Raw genomic sequence first — 21,463 nt, 5'->3', positions numbered from 1 at the left:
ACTGTATCATCCACTTCTGTCTCCAATCTGGATGGATGAACACAGAGTCACTGTCTTTAACTCTCAGAAATAAGGTACAAAAAATAGGGATGAACCTTTTCAAAAGGTATTAATATGTACCATTAAGGTACTAAAATGTACACTTTAGGTACACAATGTACATTTGCGCTATAGGCTGAAGAGTTTGGTCCACCAGTGCACCAGGACCTTCTGCTCCATTGTGATCATGCCATGTTCTCATTGGTTGATTTAGTCATGTGGTTTATCAGTTCTGTTTTGTGATTGGGTCACTGTCTTGATTGTTCACAGGTGTTCGTTGTTTGTCATTAGTCTCTTTGTATAAATAGTCCTCATGTTTCATTGTTCTTTTGTCTAGCTTTGTTCAGGTATCACATTTTGGTGAGTTTGTCCATGTCCGTGCCTCTAGTCCAATCCAGCCCAGCCAAATCTTTCTTTATTTTGTGTTTGGTTTACAGATTCATGTATCTTATTCTAATAAAACTGCTCTCGGGTTCTCACTGCAACTCGCCTCAGTCAACTTTAGTTACATAGTTATAAACAATATTATACTAGAACTATAAATGTTGTACACAATTTCACACAGATACATGAAATTTTATTGCACACATTTTGTTAAATGCAATTATAGAGAAGTGAATACCTAAATATCAGATACTGAAAATGTCTATTGCAGGGATGGGCAACTTCAGTTCTGGAGGGCCACTGCTCAGCAGAGTTTAGCTCCAACCCTAATCAAACACACCTGAACCAGCTAATCAAGGTCTTCAGGATTAGTAGAAAGTTATAGGCAAGTGAGTTTTTATCAGGGATGGAGATAAACTCTGCAGGACACTAGCCCTCCAGGACCGGAGTTGCCCATCCCTGGTCTATTGAGACACAGAGAAACAGGAGAAGCACACTTTTCATTTTGTCAAATGCTGCCCTCATCTGGTGAACAGAAAATATACACATTGATTTCCTTAATATTTCTATTGAACAGTGTCTCATCAGCTATATTAATTTGTTATTTTTAGTTAAAATCTAACCGTCAAAATAATTTAATTTTAGAAGAAAGTCATTTATCCTTTAAAATAATTGTATTCAATTTTAAATAAATTAGGATCCAGAATTTAGTCAAACATCTTTAGTAATAATTATCAATGCAGTTCTGAGAAAAAAAAAAATCCTTTAAGTCAGTGGTTCCCAACCACGATCCTGGAGGCCCACCAACACTGCATGTTTTCCATGTCTCCTTAATCAAACACACCTGATTCAGAGACTCCAAGACCAGAAATGGGTGTGTCAGACAAAATGTGCAGTGTTGGTGGGCCTCCAGGATCGTGGTTGGGAACCACTGCTTTAAGAAAAACCCTTCCAGTATCACATGGGTACATTCAAACCCTATCACGAAGATTTGAAGCATGCATGAAATATATATAGCTGAAGACATACAGACACTAGGAATCATTTCCATTGATCAGACTGAAACTAAAACACTTCAGTTATTGAACACAATAACTCTCACTGAAGCCAGAATCAGTTTGGATGATAAAGCAGATTTTATTGGACTGTCCCGTGATATGAAACAGGCAGCAAGTCTTAATGAGTGAGTCATTGATTCAAATGATTCGTTCGAACAGTTGATTGACTCCGGAACGAGTCATGATTGATTATGAGACACAGCTGATCCGAGTTGAGCGTTTCTCTTTCTTCAGTGAGGTTTGATCTCCTTCTATAAGAAGATCTGGAGGAGCTCCAGCTGGAGATGTGCTGTTTGTTGGTGTGTGTGATCATCATCTGAAGAGCTGGAGAAGAATCAGAATATTTCTTCTGAATGTCATAATGTGCAGAAAGAAGCATCAAATACAGCTGCTGAGGCTCTGATACGGGTTAGAAGCTGAAGAGGAACCCTGATTTATTTCATCTGTTCATGTGTTTTCACTTCTGATCTGAACAAGACTCATGTTTCATCACAAAGATGCTATTGAAACTCCTTTCCAGCTGTTTCTTGAGGCCTCATAACATGACTGTACAACTGACTTGATCATTTCAGTAGATGTGAACAGAATCTTAATCTTTCAATAAGGACCCCCCCCCCCCTTAACTCGTATTAAATTATGATACATTTTTAACTATATATAATTTTAGTTTTAATTTGTATGTGGCTTTTTTTTTTTTACCTTGTTTTTATTGAAGATTTTGTTTGTTAGTTTAAGTTTTTTTTTTTTTTTTTTTTTTAATCATCTGTTTTTATATCTTATGTGGGCTTCACATTTTTAACTACTTAAGAAAATATGACTGATTTTTATCCATTTGTATTTATTGACTATTTTTTTTTTTATTGAAGATTTTGTATTTGTCAGTTTTAGTAAAGTTTGTTTTTAATTGGTTTTACTGTTTAATCTTTTATTTGATTAAACTCCTCAATGCTTTCGTTGCTGATTTCTGCAGCAGCTTGTAAATAAAGCTCATCTTGGTTCTTGTTTCTCATCTCTGGTGTGATTCTTGTGTCCGTCGGCTCCGTTATCACATGATCCCAAACTCTCTGTAGGACAGAAAGTGTTTGATTGCAGAATAAAGTTGAAGCTTTTCTTCCATTTTGTCCATGTTCATCAGTATCAACTCTACTAGGAGGCCAGATTTAGTCAGTTTCCTCCTTGATAAAGTCTGTCTGGAGCATCTGTAGAGGATAACGGAGGCTCCGGATGGCCTGGGTCGCAGCGGAGAGACACACAAACATCACTTTCACCAACATCTCTCCATTCTTGTGTGTTTGATCTCTCTATTTTCACAAAGAGATGTTAGATTTCTGTTTTCTGAAGAGGCAAACGTTACATCAACACATTGTTGTGGATTATATGTGCTTTGAAACAATCAATCAGTGGAATTTAAACTGAATCCCTTTCCTTAAATTGGTTTGTGTTTCTTAATTCTTCCGGTTTGACTAAGTTTGACTCAGAACCGTTTCATGTCATTGCAGGTGGACCTGCTGAAAGGTTCTGGAGAGACTGACCCCGACTGGACTCCATCCCTACATCAGGAGCACACCAGCATTAAACACACAGGCTCCCTAGTTCACTAGGTAGGGCACTGATCAGGGGTCAGCCATTGTAAGGACTGTCTCAGTCACAGATATCAGTAGTGCTCTTCATTAATTCCAGTGATGAGATTGAATAAAGAGGAAATGCAGTCATCAGTGTCCTAATGTGTGCTGATCCAGGGTCAGTGCCTGAATTTGTGTAAACAGTATAGCGACTGAAGAGCTCAGAGCCGATGGAGACGCACACAGACACTAAGTGAGGACAAACACAGCGCAGTCAGCTGACACTATGGTCCATCAGGCTGGAGAAAGTGATTGACATCGAGAAGACGCAGGAGGAGATGCTGATCGGATGTGCAGAAGAACCGACATCTGCAGCATGGACTTGATCAGCGCAGGACGTCTGATGTTTTGTGTCGTTCCTCAGATTTGATCTGTCTGCACAACACTTCTCTCTCATGTTTCCTCAAAGACCATCTTCAGAACATTCAGTGATAAACCTGAAGCTTTCAGCTGTACGGGCAGACGGAGATGATCTTTGATTATTATTATTATTAGACAATTTCTGACAATGATTTTTTTGACAGAATTTCAGCACTAAAAATCTGCTGTTTGAAAATACATGTCTATAAAATTCTGCCATGAAAACATTTCAGTTGTGTTCAATTTCAAATGTTTAATATGTTTGTGGGTGGGGCTCCAATGGCATACCCCTCAGCAAATGTGCAGTTGCGCCCCTGCCTCACGGAGCCATCGGATTTCAACTAAAATATCTTAATTTGTGTTCTGAAGATTAATAAAGGTCTTACGGGTGTGGAACGACATGAGGGTGAGTAATAAATGACAGAAATTTCATTGTTGGGTGAACTAACCCTTTAACATTGCGGACTCTCATCATCTGCTCATTGTGGACGCGCCTGAGAGAACGCACATTTCATTCGGATTAGTCTACATAATCAGAGTAGCCTATTTCTTTTCGTTTTTAATTATTTCGTTTTCTTTAAAGTAGATATTTCAAGATTTCTGTAGATATATTTCTCATGTCTGTGAGGCAAGCAGTTGCTGAGTTTTGGTTCATTTAGCCTTCAATTCACGCGCATGTCAGGATTAAATTGTCTGCTATATTTGCTTCTAATTTATTAAATCCAGGCAACTGGTTGACGAAACATTGATTAAAATTAAGATACATTTTTTACAAAACGAAATTCAATTTAATGAAAGGCTTTCTACAAAACAAAACTCATGTCTGACCCACTCCATGACTTCCGATATATTGCGCATCTTAATGCATCTTACTCATGCTGTTCACTTTTCATAATCAAATAAATGAATTTAAAACATAAGATATGACTATTTAAACATAAATATGAAACTACGTTTCCTTTAATGGCTACCAACACTGTATAGTACAGAGAAATTTCATGTCGTGAGGAAGAACGGATCATGAGTCATGAGTCGGATCAAGAATAATTTATTCTTATATTTAATATTGGAGGCATTCAAGTTATTTGATACATTAAAAAAAAAAAAAAATTAACGCAATAGTTACTTTCCCTGGTAATTAGTTACTTTTATAATGATGTAACTCAGTTACTAACTCCTTACTATTTGTAAAAAGTAGGCTACCTAGTAACTATAACTAATTACAGAAGTAACGTAGTACTATAACAAAGTAACGTACCCAACACTGATAACCGCTGAACATCTGAACACAAACAGCCTTCAAAGCTTCATCTAGAATTCAGATCTGTTTGTTATTTTCGCTGGCTTTCTGTGTTTGCGGTACATGTGCGACAGAAGTGAACCCGCATGGGCACTCAGAACTGAACACAAACACTTGAAGTTCGCCATGTTTTGTGCCCTTTGCACGATTATTACAGGTGTAGCCTATAACGTCTCCACAGAGACACCAGTGTTTACATACGAACATACAGGGTTTTACTCCAGCAATATGCATGCTGTACATTTATACTGGGTAATAAGTTAACACCAGTTTAGTTTCAGTTTAGTTTATTTATTTATAAAGCACTACTAAAATAACAGAGCGTTGACCAAAGTGCTGTACAATAAAGAAATTCTACATCAAATAAGACATGATACCAAACAAACCTCTAAAACAATACTCACAAAAGCCAGGCACTGCAGACTCTAGTGTTAACATATACCTTGTGTCACTTTTGAATGATTTATGGCTTTTGCATGTGATTTATTGCACCCTCATAATTGTCAGATGTCAGGACATATGTCAGGTAATATATGACCCATGGTGTTACATTGTGACGTGGCTATGTGACTTCCTATACCAGTGGCTGTATGACTTCCCAAGCTGTTGTCTGTACGTGTTAAAAAACAGATTTTGTAATGTCTGGTAATCGTGTGGGACAATATATGTTGTCCCACACGATTGTTATACATGACAAGGTGGCGCGTGTTGTGAAACTCTACACCAGGGGTCATCAACTATATTTGTCCAAGGGCCAGAATTTTTCACTGCAGACACTGTAAGGGCCAGATACTCGTAATATAAAATAAAATTCGAATTGTATCCTAATATGTTATTATTTGATATACTAATTCTAATTCCAAATTTATGTTATTTTTTACATATTACCTGTACTGCAGCAAGCCACCAGGGGGCGATAGCGATATTTTAGGCTTCATATTTGTGAGGCTGTCAAGCTGTCCATCACTGTCACATGCAGGTCATAGTTTGTGGAGAACACTAGAAGAAAGGCCTTCTGAATATATCTGAATTTCGTTTTTCTTTATTTAAATTTCGTTTTTTCTTTATTTAAATTTTGTTTTTCTTTATTTAAATCTACCCTTACTGTGCCAATTTGTTAGTCAGAAAAATATTAGACTACCTTAAAAGTATTGCTTAATTTAACAGACCTGTGTGTGTGCGTTTTATATCACTAGTGCAGTGTCCGTTCTCGGAGCGTAAGCCCTGCCCGCGTGAGGTGCGCCGCTTCCCGCTCGCGCTGCTCTGACTGTAGTTTACTAAAAGTTTATTAATTCTGAATGTGTAGCGTGTCGCGTCTCGCATGTCCATCTATATTGCACCAAATGCGACACTGCATTTGCAAAGCTTCGAAGCTCAAAAAATGGTATTCTAACCAGCCCTAAACTTTTTCCTCTTACAAGGCTATTCCTGAATTCAGTATTATTCTGGGGGCCGGATGGAAATCTCTGGCGGGCCGGATTTGGCCCGTGGGCCACCAGTTGACGTTGCATGCAGTGCCTTAAATGGGCCGGTACACACCGGTACTCAGTACCGCCACTTCCATATATAGCTCTTGAGCGTACCGCCACCTCCGTGCGCCCAGAACGTGCTTTTAGTGTACCGGTACGCTCATTTGGACATCTGTTTTAATAGAGGTTTTAATCCTTTGCCTGCGCTGCCGCTTTTCAGAGCGCCCTTCACAATGCACGCTTCCTAATTCGTCCCACCGAGAGCAGAGACTACATTACCCATAGACCCTTGAGTTTTACAAGTGAAAAGCGCATGTGTCGCTTTTGCCGCTGTCAGTGTCAACAACTCAACGTGGCCAGAGAGGGTGTGTGAAACGCGCACACTCGGCTCGGTAAAAATACAAATACAGTGAACAATTTATTTTATTTTGTTAAAAAAATTTCAATACCCTTTTGCATGTTTTATTTATGTTCAGTAGCTCTTTCTAGCTCAAGCAAATCCACAAACTAATAAAATGATTTATTATTTTTTATAAGGTCGTCTGTTGACTGCTGTATATAAAACCCCTTCAATATAGTTGTTGTTACCTCAGGGGATGAGGGGAGTCATCAAAAAAAAAAAAAATATATATATATATATATATATATATATATATATATATATATATATATATTAGGGATGTAACAATACAGTTAGCCCACGGTTCAATACATACCTCGGTTTTTTTAACCACGGTTTTCGTTTCGTTTCGGTTCTGTTCTGATGGCTTGACATAAGAGTGTTTTTTTGTTATTCTATGCTTAGGCAATAGGAACAGTAAGAGGTTAAGAAGAAAAAATAAAAACGACTTATTGCAATACACTTTTATTTTACTTAAAAGCAAAGAAAAGTCCACTAGTTCCTAGTGTATTGTATAATATAAAATAATTTTTTATTTTAAAATTAACACTGACATCTCACAGCTGCTGGTAACCCATGTACAAACTGGGGAACACATGAAAATAAACATACATGTGAAGTTAGTAAACATAAATTGACCATTTCAAATAAACATACTTGTACTTCAGTAAACATAAATAAACCATCTTAATTAAACTTAACAGTACTCCAGTACAGTATCCTTCATTCAGAATGTAAAGTGCAATTTCACTTAAGTCAGCTATCTATTCCTGTATTTTGAGGTTCTTCTGTAAAAAGATAAGCCTGTGAACATTCTCTGCAGCAAAGCGAGAGCGTATTGCACTTACAATGTCCCCGGCAGTGGAGAAAATTCTCTCACTCGCAACAGAGGTTCCTGGGACACAGAGGTGTTGTTGTGCTGCTTTTGCTACATGGGGGAACTTGCATTCATTTGTTTTCCACCATATGAATGGATCAGCATCCACATGAATACTGTCTGCTAACTTGTATGTGGTGACTTCCTCCTCAATAATCTGGGGAAATGGCCTACCCTGCTGTTCCTCAGTTTTGAAAAGCTCCCCAAATACCTCTGACATTGCTGTCTTCTTCTTGGGAGGGGGAGAGGATGGATTGTCCTCCTCTGTGGAGGGCACAGGATTCTCCACTAGAGCCTTTGCATCAAAGAGAATGATCCTTTAGTATAATTATTACACAAATAAGCACACACAGCTCAGAACCACAACCATCTCCAGTGTAACATGACAAATGTGAAGATTATTTTGATCAGTGAAAAGGACACAAGATATATAACAAACATCTAAATAGATAAAACAATCAAAATCACACACGATTAAAAAAAACAAAAAAAAACAAAACAAAATCAAATAGTACCTGCTGCTCACTCTCCAGAATTTCATGGATGATATTCCTGTAGAGCTTATCACGAGAGTCTTCATCAAGGTAAGGCAGGGATTTAAACCTGGGGTCAAGGGCTGTGGCCATTTGGAGGTAATCATGAAGATTAGGGTCAGTGTACCTCTTTGCCAGGTCATTTGTAATGGCTGCTTTGGCTTCTTTGACTGTTGCACTGTCCTGGTCTCCTGGTGACATGGATTTGAGAATCATCTCTTTCAGAGGAAGGATAATTGATATAGTGGGGGTTGTTTCACTGCTCATGAGAGTTGTCACTGTTTTCAGTGGAGTGAGGACCTGAATCAGTTCTTCTGCCAGTTTCTGTTCACTGTCATTCAACATGGTTATGTTCTTGACAGACAGCTTCAGATCTTTGTCCAGTAAGGCAGAATAGATGGCGGGCTGCTGTTCTATGTATCTTTCCAACATGTCATGTACTGTATTCCACCGAGTTGTGACATCATGAATTAACTTGTGTCTGGGCAAGTTTAACATCTCCTGCTTCACAGTCAAAACATGGTGGGCTTTGGTGCTTTTGTGAAAAAAAGTCACTATTTTTCTAACCCTCCCCAGGAGGCGGGACACTGTGTTGATTGACACTGCTTTCTTGGCTGCTAGGTTTACAACATGCGCAAAACAACTTATCTGTGGCCCCAGCCCATCAGCTTCATGGACTGCATTCACAATATTCGGAGCGTTATCTGTGGTGACTGGGAGTAACATATTTGGCCTCCTCAACTTCCACATATTCACTGCGTTTGTCAACTCTTCTGCCAAATGAGCGCTTGTATGACTTTCATACACGGAACGGGTTTGGAGTACAACGCTTTTCATTTCCCAATCCGACATGTAGTGAACAGTAACAGTGAGGTAACTCACGGTTGCCCGCAAGGTCCAACTATCTGTGGTCAGAGCAAGGCTCTGTGCTTTAGCCAATTCGTACACAATACTGTTGCGTGTCTTTTCATAGGGGAATTATTTCATAGGGGAATTATCTCAGTGCTGAAAAAAGTGCGAGACGGTAGTCTGTAACGGGGATCGAGTGTTTTTATAAGATGACAAAAGCCCGCATCTCCAATCACCGAAAACGGCTGCAAATCTTTGGCAATGAACACCCCCACTGCCTTTGTTATTTTTATGTGTCTCTCGGAACCAGCTGGGTATGTATGCTGGAAGGATTCAGCAAGGGACTGTTGTTTTTTGGAGGACTTTATTACCTGCTCTGCTATCCTGCCTTCAGACAGTGATATTGCTGGGTGATGGCGCCGCAGATGTGCAGTCATGTTGGAAGTGTTTCCGTTTGAGTAGGTTAAACATGTAAAACAATGCTTGCAGACAGTCATTTTTTTGTTTACCGTTTTTTCTTCCTCTGCATTATACTCAACGGCAAAACCGAAATGTCTCCACACCACGGATTTGAAAGACGCCGGCGCCTCCTCGTACTGAAGCCTCTCTTCACCGCCGCTCGCCATGTTAAAGTGTGGAAAGACGGTTCAGCACCCCCTAACTTTAGAGCATAGTGATTGAAAATTTACTAGCGGGGAGGAGTTTCCTCATCTCAGCTCATAGACTTACAGGCACAAAAACAGTCAATTTGGAGAGAAATAAAACGCACATAAATTATTTAAACGTAAAACCGAAAAAACCGCAATTCACAAGGGCGTATTGATCCGTGGATGTCGTACCGAACGGTTCAATATTATATTGAGAATTGTGGCATCCCTAATATATATATATATATATATATATATATATATATATATGTATGTATGTATATATAGGCTATAATAGAGTACCGGCACCTCTTTTGGGCCACTTAAAGCACTGGTTGCATGCTCTACACTGTGGATGTTGGAGATGATTTTACATGACAAGACCCTTGTTTGATCTTCCCTGCGAAAGACTGGTTTATGTTTTTCAATTACATTTGGAGAGATTTGAATGACTGCGGTGATGATCCATTGTACATCGCAGAGTGGGATGGTGTGACTCCCTACATAAGATTTCGCGTGGTCGGAGATCATAGTAAAAAGCTACCGGAGGATTGTGTTTATATTTTTTGTTGCAACGACAAGACAAAGCTCCAAGAGCGTATATGGCCTATCCCTGAGTCTGAGCATCATATGCACGATGACATGAGGTTTTTGTTTCAGTGGAAAGATGCTTTGAAACAATATGTATTGTGAAAAGCGCTATACAAATAAATGTGAATTGAATTGAATTGAATTTTGGACTTGGTTGGTTTTCTGCATTAATTTGTCATAAAATTGTCATCTGATCTTCATCAAAGTCACAAGTACACAATGTGACACTACAACACAAACAATAATTTAATGCCTTTATTGAACAGTCTTGTTTGTCTTGAGGAGTTAAAACTGCCCACTCTAAACTTTTCACTTACTTTTTTCGAAACACTGTGACATGATTATATATATTTGTGTTCCGAAGATGAACGGAGGTCTTACGGGTGTGGAACATCATGAGGGTGAGGAATTAATGACATTATTTTCATTTTTGGGTGAACTAACCCTTTAACTTCATCTTTGCAGCCAACACTGATTCAGAAAACATTACTTTATTAATAAACAATTAAAATGCCTCCTTGTTGTTTTTGTCACATTCATAATCATTACTTTTGCCGGTTCTTTATGGTAAGCTTTATGCGCGCTTGAGTGCTATAGCCTATTTATTATGGTTTATTCTCTGCAGTATTTAAGAAATTAAATTAATATACATGTGATTAGTGAATTTATGGCTTAAATGAACAACTACTAGTCGACTTAAACTTATTTCACATATTTTCAATCCAGCATGTCACAATTTCACAAAGGGTATTCTGGTTTGAGCTCGCGCTCCGCTCGCATGCTCAGACACACACACAGAGCATCGTACATTATTATCAGTTTATAGTTATAAAAGTTTAAAATTATATTTGTGTATGACTAACCCCAACACACACCAGGGAAAAAACTTAGCAGGTCCTATGGCTGAGAGAGAGCTGATGAAAACCGCTTCAGTGAGCTCAATTATAGTAACGTGGGATTTATTTGTCAGTAACAGGAGAAAAAGTAATTCGTTTGATTACTCGTTACTGAAAAAAGTAACGGCATTAGTAACGGCGTTTATTTATAACGCCGTTATTCCCATCACTGGCGGTTATGAGCATATAAAGAGTTTTCTCTCTTTCTTCTAGCAATAAAGTTGGCAACACTGATAACGTGGCCTCACCCCTTTGTTGAGTGTTCTCGGGGGTGGGGTTTATGTAAATTTTAGGGTTTGTGATGTCACTAACCGAGGAAGAAGCTTGTTGTACGCTGATTCTAGAGTATTGCTATTGGTATAATATAGGCTTATATTTCCTTCTACACACAAATTTAAACGCAGTGTTTCTGGTTATGTAACATGCAAACATTTATGATATATTTAATCTCCTGTGCTCACAAAACAGACTGTTGTTGACATATACATGAATAAATTTAATTCCAGTCTTTTATGATAGCTGATTATCATTCTGTTCTCATGCAGAATGTTACTGTAGGATGAAACTTTCAGTTTCTTTATAAACTCAAGGCATCTTTATCGAGTGTAAGTTGTCTTTGGTTGTATTCATCACAGTCTTGTTTACATTAGGCTACGTGAATGACTACATTCTAAAACACAATATTACACTTCGGCAGACAAAATAATATGGATGATATTTAATATTTAAAATAATCATTATATTGTTTTGATTAATATACAATGTCTATCAAATGTGTCTTACTAAATGAACAAATTTACTGAATTCAATGGTACTGTGTTTACTACGGTACTGTGGTCTCATCTGAATATGATTGGCTGAACTGAACCACAGCATTACATGCATAATAAATGTCAAGTGAATCATACAGAGTAGGTTATTACATTTTGACAAAAAATTACAAGGGAAAAAAAATGCATAAAAATGCAGATTAATTGATCACAATAAGTAACAAGCATAAGTAACAAGAGTGCAAATGTGACACATTTACAGTGAAACAATATCTAGGACACATTCTGTTAATTTAATGTTTAGTTTTTCATCTGTAGCTGAGATGTTCTTCTGCTTTGTGTTCATTTTTTGATTCAGGCATTGATACCTGCTAAGAACAAAATGTTTCCAATGCCATCAAATGACAGCAACAGATAAACCAAAAGTACAATGATCAAATGAATATCAAATATAATGTTTATGTTGGAAAAATCTCTGAACACTAAATGTGTATAAACGACAACATAAATAGAAGAACATCTTCACATTTAGTCTTTGCAATAATAAAACATTTGCTTTTAGCTGTGATAATTTTCTTGTTAAAAATGATTATGGTTTATGCATCACAGAATCATGTGATACTCACTGCGTTTGTACAAGAGTAGATAGGCAGGTGGGCTGTAAATAAAGAAGAACTTCATAATCCATTCAAGAAACAAATCTAACAATATATCAAAATCAAAATTCGAGTTGTGTATAGAGCAAATCTCTGCTACCTGAGTGGATAGCATGATTTCATTTTGTCGGGAACCTATAAAAAAGTTTTGCAGAAACATAAAATGTGAAACATCATCCACCCAATTGATGTATTGATGTATTACACATACTATATTCTCACTCTCAGAAAAAAATATATAAAATAAATATGTTTATGACTACTGTTCTTTATTTCATTATAAGACTGATGAATTTGCCAACTTTAAGACTTTAAGGCCAACCAGTCACAGTGATTTTGCCACGTAATTCTCAACATATTTTGTTTATCCTGGAACAACATTCCTGTCTGAAAATGTAGTGCTAACCATAACTTTATGCATAACGTATCCCTAAAGTCAGAGGGAAATGAATATCACTTATTTAGAAGCACCTAACCCTGGGTGCAAGTCTAAACTTGACATAGACTGCAAACTTGTCCCTCAAATCTTATTGGTTGATTAAAATGTTGTTCCAGGATCAACAAAGATGTTGATAAAGGAACATGTTGCACTTGGTGAAATCACATTCACTAAGCCTGACCATGTGCAGCAAATCTTACTGATATCATAAAGTGAATCCATTTTTAATCATATTTGTAACCATATTTTCATATCATATACCTGAAATACATGGCTGTCATCAAATTGATACCAGTTTCCATTGTCAGATTTGATTTCAGCATTGTAATGTCCATCTTTTACTGTACCATAAAGGTTTATCATGGCATAAAGCTCATATTTGTGGGTGGAAACCTGTCAGAGAAACAGAAACCATGTTCTTCATGTCAATTAAACATTAACGAATGGATTAGCGCTAAAACTAGATCCTAAATCTGTGAAACGTTAGGAGTAGTCAAGAGGACACCTAAATCACTAAAACTAAATCACAAACAGTCCAAATCCACCCAAAGACACTGAACACTATTGAGGGAATAGCGATAGAGCCTTGGGTGCTGAACCTTTTCTTCATAAATGCAATACATTTTGATTTATAGATTTGAATCTATGATGAGGCGGCAAAAATAAATCTTTAACAAATAAATAAATATTGTCTGATTACCTGTAACAATGGTTTTCATGAGTTCACACTTACAAATGATTGAATAGAGTAAAACATATATATATTAAGCGTATTTGGTGTACTGTCCAAAGGGATGGAGGGCTCCGAGCTTGGAATTGAACCCAAACCCAAAGTTCTCCCCATATCCCCAGCCGAGAGTGAGGAACGATGTGGCAGAGGGATATATAGGTATTTTATTTTGACTATGGGAACATTTTTTATTAAAAAAAACATTTATTTGAATAGGGCAACATTTGTATTTTAAAACCATTTAATGTGGAAACATGACACCTCATTCTATATTTCTATGATTAAATCGCTGACTCCTCCCCCATCAGCCAATCACTGTGTGTTTACTCCATAGCAACGAGGTCAACCCCGCCCTTACTCTTAGCTTAAGACTTCAGTCTATTCCTTAGTAAAAGTTTGTCTCAGCAGCTTTGTGAATAGGTTTTAAGAGAAAACTCTTAGCTAAGAACTTTTACTACTATTTAGGAGAACTCTTAGTGGTAAGAAAAGGTTTTGTGAATACGGCCCCTGGTCATTAAAAGCCCATATTGGTTGACCACTACTTGTTACAGAAACTCAAACACTGTAATATTTAATTACCTCAATAAGTGGAGGAACTGCTACTTGGCTGTTGCCACTATTGAAATTCTCCAATTCTACAACCAGTCTTTGTGGAAACTCAAAATAACTATTAATCTGTAATTACAAAATGAAGAAATGTGTGAAGAAATATTTACATTAAACAATTAAAGGATAGTAGATTGTTGTTTTAGTCAACAATGCAGTACAATGAATCATATGCAGATACATGAATGTCCTTTACATTTTTTATGGAGATTACATATTCCAAATTGTAAATTTAATAGATCTGACTGAATCATCTACATTTTTACAGTAAATCTGTTCATCTGTACAGGTGTAAACACATCAGACACAATGGAAAAGATACTTGCATTTTCCAGCGTTGGTCTCTCTGAACAGTGACTGCAGTGTAGATCTTTACGCATTTCAGCAATGCGTTCATTCACAGCAGCTTCCTAAATGAACAAAGGAGACAATAATGGGAAATACACAGAGATAATTCAGCTAAAAACACATTGAGAAATAAAGTTGTTCTGGTAACACACATTTATTATTATTATTATTATTATCGTCACAGTAAAGAAATCAGTTCTGCTACTTTAATTGCAATAATATATGAACAAATGCAGTAATGCAGCAACAGGGATAAACACACACTTTTAATACAGCTAATGTAACATTCAGTGCTTCAGATCCTATCTCAGGTTATCTCTTAAGCTAAATTATGCCTTTGCTTACTATTTCAGATTGATACAGACATAAAAACATTACAGTGAATACACCAGAACATTACTCGCAGAGGAATGAAGTCCTCCCATTCACAGGAAGACTGCGCAGGCTTAGAGTTCTATTTGGGAGGAGGACTCCTAAGCTGTCCTGGGTTTAGGAGCTACTTTTAGAAGTTTGAAAAAGTAGGTTTGCAATGAAAATAAACATGGCACTATGGACTCTGGCAGATATGGTATATGACCCAGTGAAATAAGGAAGACCAGAAAATGGGTCGGACAGGCCAAACTAATAAAAAATAACATGTAACTACCTCTGTCTGATGTTCTGGGACAAATTAAAAAAATTCAGCCCTCATACACTTTCACTACCCTTACAGAATATAAGAATACTTCATTCATTTTACGAAGTATAAAGTAATATTCAAGTATATTTGTAAGTATACTTTATGTAGAAAGTATACTAATATCAATGTACTACTTGTAAGTGTACAATTTCAATACTGCTTTGGACTAAATTGGCCCACTTTTTAAAATATAAGAATATACATTTAAGTGTACTGTAAGTGTAACAGTAGTAAACTTTCAGTGCACAACTAGTTCACAGCTACGTTTCTCATTTGTACTGCATCTGTACTACAAGTGAACTTAAGTATACTAGTAGTTTACTATTTTAATACTTGTAGTAATTTTGAAAGCGCACTTTGAAGTGTACCCTCAGTAAACTACTAATTTAATTATTTTATACTACAAGTATACTTGTTAGTTTTCTTTGTGAACATCATCACACTTATAGTTTACTATTTTTACATATTATTTATGTACTTAAAGGTATTTTCTCTCTAATATAGTCAATCTTGCAAGTAAAGAAGTTCATAAAGTCATTACTGCTGTGCTGTTTGGAGACATCAGAAGTTGAAGCTTTATTTCTTGTTAATTTAGTCACTGTATCAAATAAATACCTAGGGTTGTGTTTATTTTCTTCTAAAGGTTTAGAAAAACAGGCAGATCTAGCAGTTTTTAAGGCCTTTCTTTACTCAATCATTCTCTCTCCACGAAATGTGAAAAACTTCTATTTTTTTTTCTTCCAGCTGCACTCCATTTTTCTGGCTGCTCTTTTAAGGGCCCGAGTGTGCTCATTGTACCACAGCATTGGATTAGTTTCCATAATCTTTTTTAAGCACAGAGTAGCATCAAAATCGATTCCATGTGACAATATTAGATCTAAAGTATGATTACAACAATGAGTGGGTCCTGACACGTGATGTCTAACACCAATAGAGTTTAGAATGTCTGTAAATGCCAATCCCAATCCGTCTTTATTATTATCTACATGGATATTAAAATCACCAACAACAAGGACTTTATCTGCAGCTAGTACTAATTTTGATAGAAAATCGGCAATTTCTTTGATAAAGTCTGTATGGTGTCCTGGTGGCCTGTATACAGTAGCCAGCACAAATCGTTTACAATAAGTGCTTTTGAAGAAAGTGATCTAATATTTAACAACCCAAGCTTTATCATTTGTTTATCATTATTATCTCTATTTTTTATTTGTTGAACATCAATTACATTTTTACCATTAAATGGGGTTGGAAGTTTTTTGTTTTTACTAATTCGGGGTACAGACACAGTCTCTATGTGATAATATCTAGGTGTGAGAGTTTCTATGTGTTGGGATTTTTTCCAATTCTACAATCAATCTTTGTGGAAGCTCAAAATAACTATTAATCTGTAATTACAAAATGAAGAAATGTGTGAAGAAATATTTACATTAAACAATTAAAGGATAGTAGATTGTAAACTCATTCATTTTAGTCAACAATGCAGTACAATGAATCTTGTGCAGATACATGAATGTCCTTTACATTTTTTATGGAGATTACATATTCCAAATTGTAAATTTAATAGATCTGACTGAATCATCTACATTTTCACAGTAAATCTGTTCATCTGTACAGGTGTAAACACATCAGACACAATGGAAAAGATACTTGCATTTTCCAGCGTTGGTCTCTTTGAACAGTGACTGCAGTATAGACCTTTACGCATTTTATCAATGTGTGCATTCACAGCAGCTTCCTAAATGAACAAAGGAGACAATAATGGGAAATACACAGAGATAATTTAGCTAAAAACACACTGAGAAATAAAGTTGTCTTATCTGACTTGTGTAACGTGAGGCAGCTACGGACGGTCGGTTTAGCCAGTCTGTCTGCTTCCTGTCCTGGGCCCCAGTTTGTCATGTTTCAGTTCTATGTGCCATATTACTAGAGAGAAGAGCAGCACCATCCCGGGAGGGATGAATACCATCTCTTTTCAACAGGTCAGGTCTGCCACAAAAGCTTTTCCAATTGTCTATGAAACCTATATTATTCTGCGGACACCACTTAGACAGCCAGCCATTGAGTGATGATAATCTGCTAACTATCTCATCACTCCGACGAACAGGAAGAGGGCCAGAACAAATTACTTCTGCTGACATTGAATTTGCGAGTTCACACACCTCTTTAATGTTAATTTTAGTGATCTCCGAAGTCGAACATCATTAGTGCCGACGTGAATAATAATTTTAGAGTATTTACGATTAGCATTAGCCATCAGTTTTAAATTTGCTTTGATGTCAAGTGATCTGGCTCCCGGCAAACATGTGACTATGGTGGCTGGTGTCTCTATTTTCACGTTCCGTGTAATAGAATCGCCAAAAACTAGGGCACTTTCAACAGTGCAAGAGCAAGTAACAACAAAAGGAAAGGGTGACATGACTCACCATGTTTGTAGAGAGATCCGACTTACCACAGTTGTTTGATAGACTCAAGCCGTTGAAAAATGGGCGTGTGAGAGAAAAGGTTGGTACGTGGCCCGAATGACAAGCTAACAAGCTAGCAAAATGCTAATGCACTGTAAAAGTGATTTGGATTTAAAAGATTAAATGCTAGCGACATCAGATTAATGTGATAAGCAATATCAGATATTTGGTAATGACAAAATAGACAAGTAATGATAATAGATTAAAATAAAGCTCTACGGAGCTACAGACGCAAACTATTCAGCACTGAGACAGAGAGACTGGAGCAAGTTGTCTTCTCAGTATTGTGGTCATTCTGACACAATAGCAATTCACTTTAATAGGACTTTTATTTTGAAGAGTAACACTGCAGACGGGATTTGGATGTAATTGCAAATCTTTTTTGCATCATACACTCTCAGAAATAAAGTACATAATTGTACCTTTTGGGGTACAATGGTAAAAATTTGTACCCTTGTGATTTGTACCTTAAGAAAACAGTTTTGTACCTTTGGTGACAATTTTGCACCTTTATTTAACAGTACAAAAATTGCCCCTTCAAAAAGGGTACAAAATTGGCTTTGACAGCATACAATCGTTGACTATAATGATATATATATATATATATATATATATATATATATATATATATATATATATATATATATATATATTTTACATACACAAATGCTGAATTAAAATCAGAATTTATTAAATCCTTTTCATTTTCACATTTTACAACATTTCATTTTAAACACATTTTTAAACATTCCATATGAGTCCATCTTTCCAGGTGTTAAAAATTAACACTGAAGCAGTGTTAAAGTTAATGAGATAAATGATTGATGATTGAGTGATGATTGACAATTAGTGGAGACACCTGATGATAATAAGCAGAATCATTGAAGAAACAAGAGAAAAAAGGTGTTAATTGATGTTTTATGGAATGTTTCATTTCAAGTCACCATGAAAGAGGTCAGCGTTTGCTTTAGTTGGGCTCTTGACTCTTTACCTTTCATTATTAATTGTTCTCTGACTGCTCCAACTTTGTGTTTGTAAAGTACATTTGTAATGGTCAGAGAAAATATGATCCATTCACAATATAATTTGATGATGATATAATCATGTGATAGCCTGATGTCATTTATAGTCTAAATCTCTGACTGTGTGTTTGTGTAGCTTTAGTATTAATGATTGTAGTCCTGTGATTTTACAGCTTGAGACCCAACAGCAGGAAGACTGTTTTTTTAAGGATAATACATTATGAACTGAAGCTTCATAATGTAAATATGTGTAAATATACACAGACATCATGAATCAGCATATGATTCTCAAGAACGGTGACGATAAATAGATACAAAATACTGACAAACATCAACTCTGAACATCACAAAACAAGCTACTGTCACAACAAAACTACAGAAAAATAAAGCAAACATGAACAATCTACGAAAATTACAGGACAATTCAGCTGCATAATTTATTCATGCAGCAATGCATGATGGGAGCCATGGATGAGTTTTGATTGGTGGCTCCCATCATGCACTGCAACATGAAGCACTTTGTTTGATTGTCACCATTGTTGAGGGTCATGTGCTGATTCTTGATGTCTCTGTGTGTGTTTCAAAAAACCCTTCAGATTATAAAAGCTCTGCTGGATCTCAAGCGGTAACAGAGATTTACTATAAAGAAATAACATTACATCTATATCACCAGTTAATACTGGATGTAACCATGAATCTCTTAAGGTACAAATCACAAGGGTACCATTGTACCCCTAAAGGTACAATTATGTACTTTTTTTTTCTGAGAGTACATGTTACCACATGTATTTTAGGACAAATGGGTGAATTCACGCTATATATTAAGATCAAAGTCATTATATGGGTTTTAAATGACAAAACACTCACTTGCACATATTTGAGAATCGGAATATCAGATAGTTGATGACATGGTGAGAAAAGCAATACATCTCTCATACACATGTGACCGGCTGGCCACGGTGTCACGTGACAAGCATGACATGTCGTCATGGAAACAATAAATGGAAACTTTGTAAAATAACAGTCGCCTTAACTCTGGGAGGTCAGCCAGAATGTTTTAAATTTATGTGTGAAAGGGTTATTTTAATTTTAATTAAATTTAATTAAAAATTTAATCTAATTTTCTCCCAACATCCATTTTCAAATAAAGTCATTGGGTGACAGTTGTTGTCAGCAGGTGTAGTGTGTAACCTCCTGTTGCAGATCATTTACGTAGAGTCATGTAGTGTAAACACCACAACGACTTCAAGACTCCACAGCAAGTCATGTAGTCTGAACAGCACAGTGATCTGCCGACGTTTAGTCCTGTAGTGTAACCTTGGCTTTACATGCACAGCGACTACTAGCCTACGTCTGTTACACACATACCTTCGTAATCGTGTGTTTATTAGCTTCTTGTTTCACATGTATAAACATTTGTTTGCCTATGTTTATCACAAAGATCAGAATGAGGAAGTGTCTAGAACAGCGTGACCAGAAGGGGCAGGGATATGGTCACATTGACTCACGTAAGATAGCTGTACAGCGAATGAGAGGGTGCTGGGTCATGAACTGATGCAAACCAGGAACAAGAAACACAAAGCTCGTTCTGAACGCTCTTTCAGCTATTCAGATCGCATAATTCAGTGAGAAATTAATATAAATGGTATTCTGTATCACAACATATTTTGCAAACATGTGATAAATCAATATTTCTCCAAATATGCGCACTTTTGGACTAAGAGTCCTAACGGATATTGTCTAGTGCATGTATGTGAACACAAATAAACCGGAGCAGATGTGAGGGAATAAAGAATGTAATAATTCTATTCAAAATAACAAACATTACAGATCAATTATTTTGCACTCCTAACACAAATTAAGAAATTATTGTCACTGCAACCCAGTTTTATCATAAACAGTGGTCAAATATCGAAGCTGGAGTCTTTAATCTTTCTACTGACACTCAGTTTGTCCAGATCACGTAAGAGTGTAATGTTTTAATGGGCAGTGAATGTTGAACAACAGCAATCTGAGGCTGTCAACAATCTTTGACCATTAAGGAGTTAAAAGTAGTATACTAATAGCACACTTGAATAAACCTATTTTTTTGTAAGGGTATGCAAGAGGGATATTAAGAAACTAATTCAGAATATATCAGAACTGAACAGAAGTAGGCCTTTCTACTTACCACATTATCTGATTCTTTAAGACAGATGTTCACTATGATTAAATATTTCCATTTTGATGTCATTCGCTTGCATGAACTGCATGCACCGCTTGTATTCACTCTGATAAAAAAAATCTGCAGGGTGTCAAAACAAGACTTTATAAATAACAATTTAGATGCTTTAATTGCAAGTCAAGATTTGCCAAATCCAGTGATTTTACAGCCATATTACTAATAAATTCAGATCATCAATAAAATTATCACTATCTGAATCTTACCATTCTTCATATTAGACTCTTGCTAGATGTTTAATTGTTTTAATTCTAAACAAATTGTTACAATAAAACAGCTGATGTTTAATCTCTGCATCTCATTGCCATATCATTCTTAAACAAATTCACTACTACACTGAACACCACGTGTCTGCATTCAGGTATTTAGATCCTCTGTTGTTCAAATGTCTTTGTGCAATGTGAATCAAAAACTTATGTATGCACACAGTTAGTTGATGCCATTCAGTAACTCATTAAACATTCAAAATAAGAAATCATTGCAAACATTTGGCAGTCAAAAGTAA

The 21,463-nt window shown here is 36.4% G+C and overlaps 2 protein-coding genes across 4 annotated transcripts in view; both read right to left on the bottom strand.

The window, feature by feature from the left end:
- Positions 1-6,943: 6,943 nt before the first annotated feature.
- On the bottom strand, positions 6,944-10,830 carry LOC125261525 (E3 SUMO-protein ligase ZBED1-like). The gene is made up of 2 exons (XM_048180082.1): positions 8,025-10,830; positions 6,944-7,804 (listed from the first exon to the last, which is right to left on the bottom strand). The coding sequence occupies exons 1-2, from the start codon at positions 8,892-8,894 to the stop codon at positions 7,397-7,399; spliced, it is 1,278 nt and encodes a 425-aa protein (XP_048036039.1). The 5' UTR covers positions 8,895-10,830; the 3' UTR covers positions 6,944-7,396.
- Positions 10,831-10,880: 50 nt separating this feature from the next.
- LOC125261521 (stonustoxin subunit beta-like) overlaps positions 10,881-21,463 on the bottom strand; it is a 38,260-nt gene continuing 27,677 nt past the window's right edge. The window contains exons 8-15 of one of the 3 annotated variants that reach the window (XM_048180075.1): positions 20,908-21,021; positions 16,905-16,988; positions 14,553-14,636; positions 14,200-14,295; positions 13,152-13,283; positions 12,552-12,586; positions 12,422-12,453; positions 10,881-12,166 (exon numbers count right to left, since the gene is read on the bottom strand). In XM_048180075.1, coding sequence (XP_048036032.1) covers positions 12,150-12,166; positions 12,422-12,453; positions 12,552-12,586; positions 13,152-13,283; positions 14,200-14,295; positions 14,553-14,636; positions 16,905-16,988; positions 20,908-21,021 — 594 coding nt within the window. In that variant the 3' untranslated portion in view covers positions 10,881-12,149. Of the gene's footprint in view, positions 12,454-12,551; positions 12,587-13,151; positions 13,284-14,199; positions 14,296-14,552; positions 14,637-16,904; positions 16,989-20,907; positions 21,022-21,463 lie in introns of all 3 variants that reach the window. The other 2 variants (XM_048180076.1, XM_048180074.1) reach the window with 2 other exon arrangements.

This window comes from Megalobrama amblycephala, unplaced genomic scaffold (genome assembly GCF_018812025.1).
Source record: "Megalobrama amblycephala isolate DHTTF-2021 unplaced genomic scaffold, ASM1881202v1 scaffold422, whole genome shotgun sequence".
NCBI lineage: Eukaryota > Metazoa > Chordata > Actinopteri > Cypriniformes > Xenocyprididae > Megalobrama > Megalobrama amblycephala.
Note: the sequence above shows the minus strand (reverse complement) of the source record. Positions and strands in the feature narration are given on the sequence as shown.